At 50.5% G+C, this 13,938-nt stretch overlaps 1 protein-coding gene across 2 annotated transcripts in view; it reads right to left on the bottom strand.

Annotated features, from left to right (window-relative positions):
• Positions 1 to 13,938, bottom strand: part of EPN2 (epsin 2) — a 42,471-nt gene that overhangs the window by 4,105 nt on the left and 24,428 nt on the right. For both annotated transcript variants that reach the window (XM_087825794.1, XM_016196470.2), the window contains exons 7-9: positions 3,230 to 3,403; positions 2,536 to 2,622; positions 534 to 749 (exon numbers count right to left, since the gene is read on the bottom strand). In XM_087825794.1, the coding sequence (XP_087681920.1) occupies positions 534 to 749; positions 2,536 to 2,622; positions 3,230 to 3,403 (477 nt within the window). The remainder of the gene's footprint in view (positions 1 to 533; positions 750 to 2,535; positions 2,623 to 3,229; positions 3,404 to 13,938) is intronic.

Genomic DNA, 13,938 nt, shown 5'->3' with positions numbered 1-13,938 from the left:
GCTTGCCCTGCAGTCCATATGGAATCCGAGGGTGGAGAGCAGGTCTTTAGACAGAACCCACCAGCAGGAGAATGAATTTAGGGGGGTGGGAGGGTAGAGTGCCCGGCCCCAGGAAAGACAGAATCCAGCAGCAGGGGTGAAGTGACGGTCCTCGGGTCCCTGCAGGATAGCCCAGCTAAGGGCCCAGTGACATTCCACCTGACGGGGAATGAAGGGCAGCAAAGTGCACTCTCCCTCACCCCAGCACCCCGAGAACTGGCGCTCACTCGACAGTCTCCCTGGCTGGGGCTTCTGCTCAGTGGTCTCAACTGAAAGGAGGCGCTGTTTCTCACTCCCCTCAAGCTAATAGCCGCTTTCACAGGCCCCCCATTAAGGCCCAGGAGAGCCAAAATGCTGTCCAGGTGTCCTGCTGGCTCCACGATTTCCTAGACCCAGGGAGGTTTGGGCCTGAGATGGCGCTCACGGGGTGGGGGCGGCCCCCCACAACGCTTGAGGAAGGGCAGGCAGCAGAGGCGGCGCCCGGAGGAGCATACCTGGAGCCAGGAAAGGGTTGAGGGTCTGGGCCGGCGGGGCTGGCCTGGTCACCAGCGAGTCCAGGTTCACCAGGGCTGCGTTGGGACCCAGGAAGGACTCTGGGGTTTTCCGGGCGCTGTTGGGCTTGCTCGAGGCCATGGTCTGGGGCTGAGACTCAAAGGGGTCGGGGCTTGTAGTTCCATTTTTTTGAGATGGCAGAGAGGCCATGGCCTCAGCTACAAGACAAGGACATACACAGACACGGTTAACGTGGAGGGCAGGTCCCAAGGCTCTTGCATCCAAGGCTGCCAGCCAACCCCAGAGCACCCGCAATTCCCCATGGGGCTGTGAAGAGAATGGGGGTGTTCATTGCAGTGTTGTTTCCAATAGCCACCAGCTGGTGACAGAGTTAGCCACAGGGCAGGCTACACAACCCACTGTACAGATAACCGGGCCGAGTGCAGGGACAGAGGAGCCCAGACAAGGAGGAGAGCGAGCTTATCAGCATTTGAAATGAGAAAGCGGGGACTGAACAGTGAGCACAGCACATCCTCCAGTGTAAGACGGTGCCTTGGGCTGGCGGCTAGGCACGGTAATTTATGTTTGTAATGTTTTCATTTTCTACAATGAACATGAATTTCTTGATAGTTAGAAGAAAGCGAATTATTTTTAAAAATCCAGCCAATAGAGGGTGTGCTGAGACAGGCCGGTGGGTACGTGGCACAGAGGTTCTTAAAAATGGTCATGCTCCACTCTGTGAGCCCATTTCTAGGAATCCAGCTTCGGGAAATAATGCAGATGTGGCCGCGGACTCAGGCCCGGTGACACTTGCCGCCGTGTTATTGACATCAGCAAACCTGAAACCAACCTCAAGTGTCCTCCCAGAATAAAGATTAAATGAACTGTGCTGAGCAATACAGATACTACACAGATGTGAAATACTTTCTGCAGAATTTTTAATGGTATGAGAAAACCTTCTTAATCTGTTAGTCTATACAGGTGGGGCAGGATTCAACCCTGACAGGATGAGCAGAACTGTGTTTAAGAGGAAACAGTGACTGAGGGAAGGAGGAAGAATCAGAAACGATTTCCATTTTCTCCCATCAACTTCCAAATTCACCACCATGGGAACAGTCCTAGAGCGGGGGAATCACTGCAAGTTGGAGGGTGCGCAGGAAGGACAGAGAGGGTGCACTCTGGCTACAGAGACCATGGCACCCTGTTGCTTTGAAGGCAGCGAAACAAAGACCCCAAGAAGCAGCACATTCTAAGTTGCCTGTGGCCCCGAGCGGAGGGGCCAGGCTGCTCGTACCTTAGACCAGGGCCAGCCAAGCCTATGGCTGTAGCCGGGAAGAGGCAGAGAAAGTGGGAGGAAGGTGTGCACAGGGAGGAGCTGAGGGAGGAGAGGAAAGAGAAGTTCTCTGCAGGACAAACAGCGCGGCCCTGAGGCGCCCAGCTCCTCAGAGGTGGATGGAGAAAGCACCTGGGCGTGCTCCTCCTGCTCCCTTCAGGCCGACTCTGCACCCCACCCTACCCCTCCCAGTCCAGGGCACACAGGGAGGAGCTGGGCCTGAAGATGAAACCATGGGTCTCCTGGACGGGGCTCCGGCCGAGCAGGAGCTGCAACCCCAGGTATGAACTGAGGCACAGACTGGAAAAGCTGGCGCCTTTGGGAGCGGGGAGTTGGGAGGATGAGGGTGAATGGAAACCATGGCTCAGGCCTGCAGGTGGGGGGCCCCACTCTGTGCTGGGGGCAGGGCAGTCATGAGCCTCAGGGGGCGTGAGGCCAAGAAAAAGGTGACCCAGAAAGGAGACACCCAAGAGGGTGAGAGGAAAACTCAACAGTAGGACTGGACTGTTCACTGCAGATGTGCGAGCTCAGGCGATTCCACTACGGCTCCCAAGAGCAAAAGGCAGAGCGGGTGCATGAGGTCCAGAGGTTTTGAAAGCTGACTGTTCTTTCCGCAGTAACTGGGCTGGTCAAATGCACACTCTATGGAAACCATTACCACCTTTACATACCTGTGTTTTTTGAAGTTCGGAGGTTGTCAAATTCAGAAAAGTCATCTTTAATTGTCCCATTCAAATTACTGAAGAGATCGAAGGCCCCTGGGTGAACACAAGAGGCCAGTGATCATGGGCATCATGGCTTCTCTGTGTCCCACTTCCCAGTTATGGTCTGCAGCGGGCAGGCACCAGACAGGGGAGGGTAGATGCTTATTCCACCTTCTAGGAAAGAATGCTGAGAGCAAGGGGGCAGCCCGGGCTCAAGGTTACCTGGTGGGCTGGAACTGGAGGGGACAGGGCCAGGCCTGAGAGCTTGGCCTCCTGGTGCAAAGTGGGGTGCTCGCCTGCCAATGCTCCCATCATCCCCCCTGAAACTGAAGGAGCTAATGGTGGTGGAGACACACCTGAGCTGGGTCTAGGAGCTGGGGTAGGGCCTATAGGAAGTGACTGGCGGGGTGTCCGGGGCAGTCTGCCCAGGGGCCCTGGGGTGGCACCCTCTGGAGGAGGTTCGGTGCCCAGAGGCCTGTGAGCTCATTCCACAGACTGGGCTTAGCCCGGGGACTGGGGACAAAGGCTGCGGGAGGAGGGTAGCAAGTGAAGGCAAACTGATAGGCCCTATGTCAAAGAGCCACTGGGGGGGAAGTGGCAGGGCCCAAAAGGGCTCTTGGGGCTAAAAGGGGCTCTTAGCCCAGGAGGAATGAGGTCTCACCAGAGGTGGACATGGGCTGGTCGGCAGAGGCTGCTGCCCAGGCATCGGCGGTTTTCTCGGTGCTCGGGGCAGGCTGCTGTGGGGCTGCCCAGGAATCTGAGCTCTTGGAGACGGAGTGTGTGCTGGCTCCAGGGGGGCCTCCCCACGGGACAACAGAGGAAGCTGGCTTGGCACCTGTAGGAAGGCAGGGTAGGACTCAGAGATGCCCTCAGAAGTTCTCGGCAGCTGGAGTAAAAAGACCAAGGGCACTGTGGGCCAGGCCATATAAGCCACTAGGATCTGTGCCCATATCAGGACAGGCAGACACCCAGAGGGTGCTATCCCACACCAGCCAGAGCTGAAGCCCAGGGCTGACAGTTCTGGGGTGTTACTCCTGGGAGAGCGCTGGGCAAGGCCCGCTGGACCCCTGCCCTGGGAAGGGGCCAGACAGGAAACAGCTGACACCCAGTCTTGCAAAGGGCTCCCTGGGCTAAATTCAAGCCCACCTCCTGAGCCCACAGGCTTCCCTGGACCAGCGCTCTGCCCCGGCAGGGTCCCCGCCCCACCTGCTTTGAGTGGTTTCTGCTTTTGAAAGGAGGCCAACTGAAGCAGGTGAGCGCAGCATAGAGAGGAACAATAACAAATGACCGCCAGCTCGAGCAATTAAACATGTTCGAATTGTGAGTGACAAATCAATTTAGTGGGTCATCCACCACTGGGTTTTTTTAAAGGACAGAATAGAAAACACTTGAGCGAACTTACGTAAGGTGTCAATCCTGTTGTGTGTCTCCATTTTAGGTTCGTGTAGATACACATGTATGTGTGTACAAACATACATCTGGGCACATGTGGACACGTTTACGAGGACATGTGCACACACACATCTGAGTCTGTGTGGACACGTTTATGTGTGGGCATGTACACAACACATACATCGTGCATCTCCTTTCCTCCAGTGGAACAGCACAGGAAATGTGTAAAAACCAGCCACTCCTTAGGGACCAGAAAGTGCCTCCTCCAATGGCGCCCTCGCCCCCATCATCGTGGATTGTTAGCCCCTCTCTTGATTTCCCTCCTCATTAAATAGTACAGTGGTTAGCTGTGCCGGTTTTCTGAACTTTCTATACATGGAAACATACTGCAGACATTCTCCTGTGACAGGCTGCGCTCGCTCCACGTTTTATTTGGAAGAGCCGCCTGTGCTGAGGTTCGCTGTGTGTCATTCTGTACGAGGCCCGTCGAGTGGTCTGGAAGGCACGGGTCTGGTCCATCCGGTCCCTCCTGTGCTGCTTTGTCCACTCCGTCCCGGGGGCGTTTTCTTCTTCCCCGAGTCATGTCAGAAGGGTCCCCACGTGGTCGGGCCAGCTGACGCTCCCAGTGGCTGTGGATAACGTCCAGGGCTCCCGGAGTCGCACTGTAACCTCAGGAACACCTAGTGCCATCTCCCTTTCTCAAGGGTGCCCATCTGGGTGGGTGGGAGATGTTATTCTCGAGGTTTCCTGGGTCAGACTGGCCTCTCCTTGTTCCACGAAGCTGTGCACCTTGTCCCTTTGTGACTCTTCTCCTATGAACTCCACCTGTCTCCTAGAAAGACTGTCCCAGCCATCACCCCTCCCTCTGGGTTCTTCTCACCGATTTGGTAGATTCTTCCCATGTTCTAAAAACTGATTCTCTTCCTCGTGTTGCAAATATCTTCACCTTCCCTCTCCTGAAGGTACCGTTCAGTGAACAGGTGAGTTCTTAACTTTAATGGAGTAGACCTATCAGTATTTTTGTTTGAAATCTGCTTTTCCTGACATTTTGAAAATCCTTCCCTACACTGAGGCCTAACATTTGAAAGATTTAGTTTGCCTTCCATGTCTTCATGCTTGATTCACCAGCGCCTGGCTTTTGTAGGTGGTGTAAGGCAAGGACCACCTCGCGGCTCCCCCTCGCCCGGCGCCACCCGCCAGGCGGAGGAGCCGCGGCTCGTTCGGGCTCTGCTGTCCCGCGGCCCCTCGGTCCCCAGGCCGCGCTCCTGGCTACCCCCCCAGATGCCACCACGGTAACACGCCTTGGCACCCGGCACAGAGAGTCCCAACCCGGCCTTGTTCATCAGGAGCATCCTGGCTACTCCTGGCCCTTTACGCTTCCACATTCATTTGTAAATAATCTTGTCAGGTTAAAAAAAAAATCAAAGCCTTGGAATTGCACTGAATCTCGTCAATTTGAAGAAAATTGTTCTCTTTATAGCAACTCTTCCTAAACCAAAACCACAGACTATCTCCCCACTTACTTAAGTCTTCTTTAATGTCGTTCAGTAAAATTTAATCTTTTAAAACTTTACCCTTTATTTCCATAAGGGATTTATACGGCGTTTGTAAAATTTATTCCCAGGGACTCATATATTTTTAAAAGTTCATTTTCTATTTATTTATTGTTATGCATAAGACAATTTACTTTTGTATGCTAATTTTTCTCCAGAAATCTTGCTACTCTTAATTCCAACATAGAAATTCATCCTAATTATTTATTCTTATAATTCTAATAACTCTTAATTCTAATAAGCTCATCTGCAGAAAAATTTTAATATTTTATGTACACAAACTATGACTTACAAATAACAACAGTTTAGTCTTTCTAGTCCTTATACTCTTTCACTTTCCTGTCTCACTGCATTGGCGTGACCACGAGTCCCAACATAAAGCTGGAAGGCAGAAGTGTCCTTGTCTTGCTCTCCCAGGGTCAACTTTCAACATTTTACTACTAAATGGTATCATCTGGCCCTGGCCAGGTGGCTCAGCTGGTTGGAGCACTGTTTCATACACCAAAACGTTGCCGGTCTGAACCCCCATCAGGGCGAGTATGGGGGCAACTGATCAATATTTCTCTCATATCCATTTCTCTCTGTCCTCCTTCCTCTCTCTAAAATCAATAATTTTTTAAAAGTTACCAATTGCAATAATGTGTTTTTTTTTTCCTTTTAGAAGTCCTTTATCAGGTTATGCAAGTTCCCTATTATTCCAAATATGCTAAAATTTCACAATGAATACGTGATGAATTTTTTTAAACTAATTTTTATTTTTTAAATTGATTTTAGAGAGAGAGGAAAGGGAGAGGGGAGAGAGGTAAATATCGATTGGTTGCCTCCCATACACACCTTGACCAGGGATTGGGAATCGAACCAGTGACCTTTCGGTGCACAGGATGACAACCAACAGAGCCACACTGGCCAGGGATAGCCGATGAATTTTATCAACCTGTTTTTGACTCTGTCAAGATCACATGATCTTTCTCTTTGGGTCTGTTAAAATGGTGCATCAATACATTTTCTAATAACCTGGTGCTTGAAAACCAAGTTTTCATGATGTACTGTAGCATTTTTATATTTTCCTCATGTTGGTTTTGCTACCGTTTCTCTGCTTAGGGTTTTTGATCTATATTCATAAGTAGGACTGGCCTGGCATGTCTAGTCTCACATATCTTTTGAATGGTTGTGGTGTTAAGGTTCTGTAGCCTCCTCAAATGTGTAGGATGCTCCATCCCTCTCTTCCTGTCCTCTGAAGGAGTGTGTGTAAGAGTGGAACTGTTTCTTGAATGATGTTAGAACTTGCTAGTAAAGCCCTCTGGGTAGACTTGAGGGGTGAAGGAAATTTTTAAGTAACTGACTCTATTTCTTTAATGACTATAGAACTACCCCTATTCATAGGCCTTCTTTAATCAGCTGTGCTCATTTGTCTTTTTAATACCCATTTTGTCTACATTTTCAGATTGAAAACAGAGTTGATCAAATAACCTCTGCTCTATTTTGAATCTTGGCAGTTACGGTCTTTGTTTCATTCCAACACTGTGACTTTCCTGTTTTTTTTAAATTAATCTTGCCAAAGACTTGTCTAGTTTATTACTCTTTTCAATGACCAACTTCCATCTCTGTGGGTATTACTAGTGTGTGTTCTAATTCACTTCTCTTCCTTTCCTTATTTGGGTGTGATGCTAGTCTACCCCAAATGTGACCTCATTAATCTTGGGCCCTTCTTCTTGACGAATGTAAACACCTTATGCTGTAAATTTCCCTCATATTATTGCTTCAGTTGTCCCACAAATTCTGATATGAAAATATTTACATTATTATTTGGTTCTAAATATTTCTTTCATGATATTTTCTTGACTCAAGAATTTAGAAGTGTTTTTAAAATGTCAAGTGTATGGAGTTTCTCTAGTTATCTTTTTGTTACTGACTTTTGACTTGAATGTACTGTGGTCATAAGATATATCCTATGTGACCCCAATTTTCTGAAATTTGTGGAGGCTAGTATCTTTGCCCAGCACATAATCAATTTTTGTTAGTATTCTGTATGTAACTGAAAATAATGTGTATTCTCCAAGTGTTGTGAACAAGTCCACAGGCTCAGGAATCATGATGCTCATGTTTTCTTATGTTCTTACTACTTTAAAAATATTCTCCCATGCCTGGCTGGACTGGCTCAGGTGGCTGAGCGTCGTCCTGTGCACTGAAAGGTGGCCAGTTCAGTTCCCGGTCAGGGCACATGCCCGGGTTGTGAGCTCGATCCCCAGTAGGGGCGTTCAGGACCGATGTTTCTCTCTCCCTTTCTAAGCATGCCCTTGGGGGAGGAGTAAAAAAACAAACAAAAAAAATGTTCTCCCACATTATTTCCCATTTCTGATGTTTTCCTGAGACGGAATTTCCACCTGGTTGTTTTTCTTGTCAGCCTGTAGAACATCCCTTAGCGTTTCTGTGGGGGGCAGATGGGCTGGCAACAGATTCTCTTGTTTCCTATTACCTGGAAATGCTATTTTCCACCGTCACTGTTGAGGAATACCTCCACTGAATAGAGAGCTCCGGAGGGTGGCAGCTTTGTTTTCATTATAAAACTTCAACTGTCTTTACCTGACCATCCTTCTTAGAGGGAGATGACTTTGCTAGAGCTGAATTCTGTGATGACAGGGCTTCCCTGTCAGGCACCAGGGATACCTCCCCACTGTTCTCTAGCACCTGGCATCGCGGCTGGGAAGCCATTCCTTGTAAAGGACCATCTGTTCCCTGTGGCTTTTTTAGAGATGTCCTCTCTCTCTCTGGTTTTCTGATGACGTGTGTAGGTGAGATTTCTTTTACTATTCTGCTTATGATTTACTAGGCCTCCTGAATCTGAGAATTAGCACCTTGACACAATTCTTAAAAAGCTTTAGTCATTTATCTTTTCAAATATTAACTTTTCTGGAACTCCAAACAGATGTGTATTAGATATCTTCAATCTGCCTCCATGCTTCCCCAGCCACAGTGACCTCCCTACTGGCCCCCAAACACACCAAAGGCACATCCACCACCTGCGGCCCCTGGCCCCCCAGTCCCTCCATCTTCCCCGTCTTCCCCTGCCTTCCCCATTCCTCCACCGCGTTCTGTTGGCTCTTACACACAGCACCACAACTACTTACTTGCCTCAGAGCTTCCTCTAGACTGCAAACTCCTCTGGGGCGAAAGCTATCCTCCCCCTGCACCAGGCAGTCTTAGAGGAGACCAGGGAATGCTCCCTTAAGCCTCCAGGGACTCATTTCCTGGGCCCCAGTCCCACCCAGGCCCCTTAGCAGGTCCAGGGGCAGTGCACAGGGACGGAGGTGTAGGTAGAAGGTTCTGCAGCTTTCTGAAAGACAGACCCTCTGTAATTGCTCTCCCATGCTGATGGCATCACTCCTAATCTCTGGACCGCTGGCTGGATTTAGAGGGGGCCTTTCAGGCCTGTACTAGCCACTCCTGTTCACTTGGGTAGGGTGAGCTGGAGCTGCTGGGGGGGGGGGGGGGGGGGGAGGCGCCCGCTACTTCCCAGGTTGCCACGGCAACTGCCTGTGAGCTACAAATACACTGGGCAGACTTCTACCTGCAGGCTTCATTCCATCATCGCCGGAAACACACCCCTGTCACTTGCTCCTGGCCTATCAACTTCTGTGTGAACTCAGGGCTTCTCCTGCTGCTGCCAGAAACCTATAGCCCTCCAGGGGCCTCCAGAAGCCCCTCCCACCTTTCACTCCTGGTCTTCCCAGCATCTCGCGCAGAACAAGCTCCCCTCTGACTGAATAGCAATCCCCGGCCCACTCTGCTGATGTTCAAAGGACATACCTGGGCACTGAACCTAGTCCCAGCTGGAGCCACACAGCAGGGACGGGCCCCTGATCTGCCCCCAACACAGCACCTCACAGGGCCTCAGCTCTCCATCTCAATGCAAGGAAGTGATGTAGTGGTGGCAGCTACATCAGGGAGAGCTGGAGTGCAAATCACAGAGCTGGGAAGTGTCTCAGGGCTCCCCACGAAGGCCTGGAGGACACAGCACTCAGTCACAGGAAGGCCTGGGGTCTGGGGCCGGCTGCCTCTGACTCCCCATGGAACCACAGGGATGAGCACATGTTCCTCAGTCTCCTCCTGCTCACCCACAGCCATGAGAACTGAACAAGCTCACAGTGGAATTACCGTTACACGGTCCATGTCCCCCAGGCCCGCCTGTGCTGGGAGGACAGGGACTGAGAGCCGCATGCTCTTTCCCCTGCAGCCCTGACCAAACCGGCACCTTCACCCTGCAGACAGAGAGCTACTGCCCCTCCTCCTCCTTGCCTTTATCAGGAGACACTCTCCAGTTCTTTCCACACCCATCCCCCCTCTTCCTGAAGGATACACAGACTTTCTCAGGATGCGCTGACTTTCGCCCACTGCTCGTCCCAGTCAGAGTGGGACTGACCCTGCCCTGGCAGCAGGGGAGGGTTTTCACCAACTAAAGTCAATCTGCAAAGTGCCCCAGTCCCAACCCCTCACTCCCAAGTCCTAGAATAGTACAGGAGCTACAGAGAAATACTCCTAACCCCCTGGGCTAAGAACTGGGAGCGTGAGGTGGGCACCAAGGTGGCAGGACCTCAAGTTTCTAAGACTGGAGGGGAGAGGAGACCCACTGGGTGAGACAGTGCAGAGGATAGAGTCTGGTGACAATCTCTGAGCCCTGGACCCAGCTGGACTGAAGGCAGAGCCACCTCTCTCTACTGAAGCTGTTCACAGCATAGCATCCTGACCAGACTATATCCCCAGCACACTCTGTGCACATCGTATATGTCTGTGCATGTGTGCGCATATGTGTGCACGTGCAAGTGTGTATGTGTGCAAGTGTGTGAGCGTATGTATATATGTGTATATGTTGCATGTGTCCATGTATGTGTATGTCTGTATGTGTCTGTATGTGTGTTTGTGCATGTGTGTGCATATGCAAAAAAAAAATAGACACTTGCTTTACCATCTGGACTCACTCTTGGGCCAAGAGGATCTAAAAACACTAGTTACTAACAGTTAAAACAGTCTGGCCAGTATTGCTCAGTGGTTGAGCATCAACCCATGAATCTGGAGATGACAGGTCGATTCCCAGTCAGGGCACATGCCCAGGTTGCAAGCTCGATCCCCAGTAGGGGGCATAGAGGAGGCAGCTGATCAATGACTCACTCATCACTGATGTTTCTATCTCTCTCTTTCCCCCTTCCTCTCTCTGAAATCAATAAAAACTTTTTTTTTTTAAGAGTTAAAGTACTGCAACATTTCTGGAAGGGCTCTTTCTCTATGAACACTCTGGCTTGTGAAGCTGTGTAAAATGCTTTCTCATGAGCTGGCATCACACTGAGCCCTGTCCTCCTGGGCTCACATGCAAGGCTCCTTGAGCACCTGCTGCCCTGTGGTGCCACCCTGGAAACGTCAGGAGCCTCTTCTGACTCCTCCAGTTATTTTCCATGGGCCTCACTTCCCCTTTAGAATCTGCTGAAACAGCAAAAACAACAGCATGGCCAAGAACTTTAAAAATCAGCCTCCTCTATGATGTGCAATGTTGCACCCACAAGCTCTGGCCTGAAAGGAAGCCGCTGCTCCTGGACTGCCATGCACAGGGACAAATTTGGTCACAGCTCAGAGCTTTGGATGTGAAATGAAAGACAAGTTCAGTTCAAACCCTGCCAACCCCAAGTCAGTCAGATGACCGTGGATAAGCCACTGAGCCTTGGCAAGTGTTATCAGGGTACCTACATGTGTCCGGGACACGACGCCAACTCTCCGCTCCAAAAGGTGCTTACGGGAGACCCGGGAGGCCACACACTGCAGCACCGCACTTTCCTCAAGCCTAACCAGGACAGATAATGTTTCCTCCACCCTCCCATGGATGCATAAACTAGCCTGTGGGAAAGCAGGCAGCAGGGGGCAGGCACAGTCCACCTGAATGCCCACTGACAGCTCTGTGCCCCATGAGTGACAGTGGGTTCACTGCGAGGCTCCTCTGTGCTCTGCCCTCCATGTCCTCGGGAGTGCCTGGACTATGCCACACGCCGATAAATAAATGCTTGCTGACTGCCCCAGTGAATGCAAGGGGGATGAAACGGAGCGGGGATCAGGGCTGCCGGCCTTCCTCTCTGAGGGCCCATGCACAGGGAGCACACAGCCATCGGTTCTCACTGGCCAGCCTGGCTCATCCCGGCCTGGCACATTGATATTCATGTGCACGAGGAGGAAGTCACAGAGCTAAGCCATCTCAGGAGTAACCAAGAAACCAGCAGCACCACCTGCTGCCGCCAGAGCGGGAGACAGCCTCTGGCCTGGCCCAGACAGCAGGAGGGCCGAGCCAGCCCAGGCTTCTGCATCGCCTGGCTGTGAGCCCTCCTCATACCAGGTGGGCTGCTCTGTGTGTCTGAACAGTGGAGGAAGTGCCCCACTGACCTGGCGGGCTCCAATTTCCCTCCCTTCGGCCCCTAGCATTTCCTCTCAAGGCCATTTGGCCAAGCTGCCCCAATGCTGCTAGGAAAGGAAAGAAATGGCAACGGCAGGGCTAGCTACAAACGGCGGCTTTCAAAACACTGTTCCTTCCATCCAGAGGGTGCAATTAACAATGTTTGAAATGAGACCCTCTAATCTTTCCAATTTATGAACGTGTTCAGGACAGTGGGGTGGCCCTGAACACACAGTAGCAGATTTTACTAGAGACTAATCGGTAAACTTGACACTACTCCTTGCTCTGGAGCTGTGTCTTGGAAGATGAAAGCAAGGGGGCTGTACCCTTGCTCTGGGGAGCTCAGGCGCTGGTGTCAGGCCATCTCTTGTAGCGTTGCTGAGAACAGAGTACCAAAAGTGCAGAGCCACCTCATGTACAACAATGGCCGCTGGGTAAGGTGGTCTAGCCCTGGACTGCGCCCTGGAGCCACGCTGTTTAGTGTCTAATATGCCTAGAAATGTTCATCATGCAGTACAAACGGAAATTTCTCTGTAGATGTACACACACACACACAATTGTATATACAATATGATCTCAACCACATAAAAACGTTAAGTGCCCAGAAAAAACAGGAAGCAGATCAGCTAACATTTAACACTAGTTGCCTCTCAGTGCTGGCATGAGATTACTTTTCCAGGGTGTGCACACTCACAGGGGGCCTTCAGAGCGGTCTGGGTTAGTGCCGTAATTCCAGCTTGAGGGTCCCAAGCACTGCGTCGGCCTCTAACTTGCTGAGTGACCCCAGAACACGAACAACCTCTCTAGGCTTTAGTGGCCTATTTTCTCCCCAAGTCACTGGTAAAAACACCAAATGCATCAGAACCAAGGAGAGGGCCCCGGGTTGGGAAGCGGCAAAAGAAACAGCAGTCCATGAACCACCTGTGGTTACCTGCAGATATATTTTCATTAGTCCCAAACATGTTCTTAATTTTTAAAATTCATTGTCAACATTTAAAAATAGATTTCAAAAATGCAGGTTACGATCTTTTCTAAAAATAATGGATTCATAATGGCCCCAAAGTGTAAGTAACCCACATATATCCATCAACTGCTAAGTGGTTAAACAAAATGTAGTGTTATCTATAAAATGGAATGCTACTCAGCCATAAAAAGGAAAGCAGTAGGGACACATGCAAGTGTATGGATGAACTCTGAAAACATGCTAAGTGAAAGAAACCAGTCACAAAGGACCAGTGTTGTGTGATTCCATTACATATATGAAATGTCCAGACCAGGCAAATCCAAAGACAGAAAGTATATGGTGGCTGCCAGGGGCAGGGGAGGGGAAGTGGAGAAGGGCTGCTTAATGGGCACAGGGTAACAGAAGTGCCTGGAACCAGTGCTGATGACTGCACAGCACTGTGAATGGCAAGAACCACTGAACTGTCCACTTATAAATGGTTAAAATAGTGATTTTTATGTTATATGAATTTGATGTTGATTAAAAATAAATTGGGCCCGGCTGGCATGGCTCAGCAGTTGAGCATCAACCTCTGATCCAGGAGATCACGGTTCAATTCCAGGTCAGAGCATATGCCCAGGTTGTGGGCTCGATCCCCAGCAGGGGGCAGGAGGCAACCGATCAATGACTCATCATTGATTTTCTATCTCTCTCCCTCTGAAATCAATAAAGATATATTTTTATAAATAAATAAATTAGAAGAGCAAACTCACATGGGTGGCATCCCACGTGATGCTCATCTGCCTCTAGGCACCAGCTGCCTTTCCCCAGCAGCACCTGCCTCGGGCCAGAGCCTGGTGTATGCTGTCTGCAGGTGTGTGAGAACCCCAGCAGCTGGAGGTGGTCCTGTCCCACCAACAGCTCCCTGGGAGGGTCATGTCCCTGGCTCAATCACTACACTCAGTTCTAGGGCACAGCCCTGTCCACCAGCCAAAGGAAGGGCTGGGCAAACTTATTTATGAAATGTTTATTTTACCTCTTCCAAGCAGGTA

The sequence above is a fragment of the Miniopterus natalensis genome, chromosome 17, assembly GCF_054644295.1.
Source record: "Miniopterus natalensis isolate mMinNat1 chromosome 17, mMinNat1.hap1, whole genome shotgun sequence".
In the NCBI taxonomy this organism is placed as follows: domain Eukaryota; kingdom Metazoa; phylum Chordata; class Mammalia; order Chiroptera; family Miniopteridae; genus Miniopterus; species Miniopterus natalensis.
Note: the sequence above shows the minus strand (reverse complement) of the source record. Positions and strands in the feature narration are given on the sequence as shown.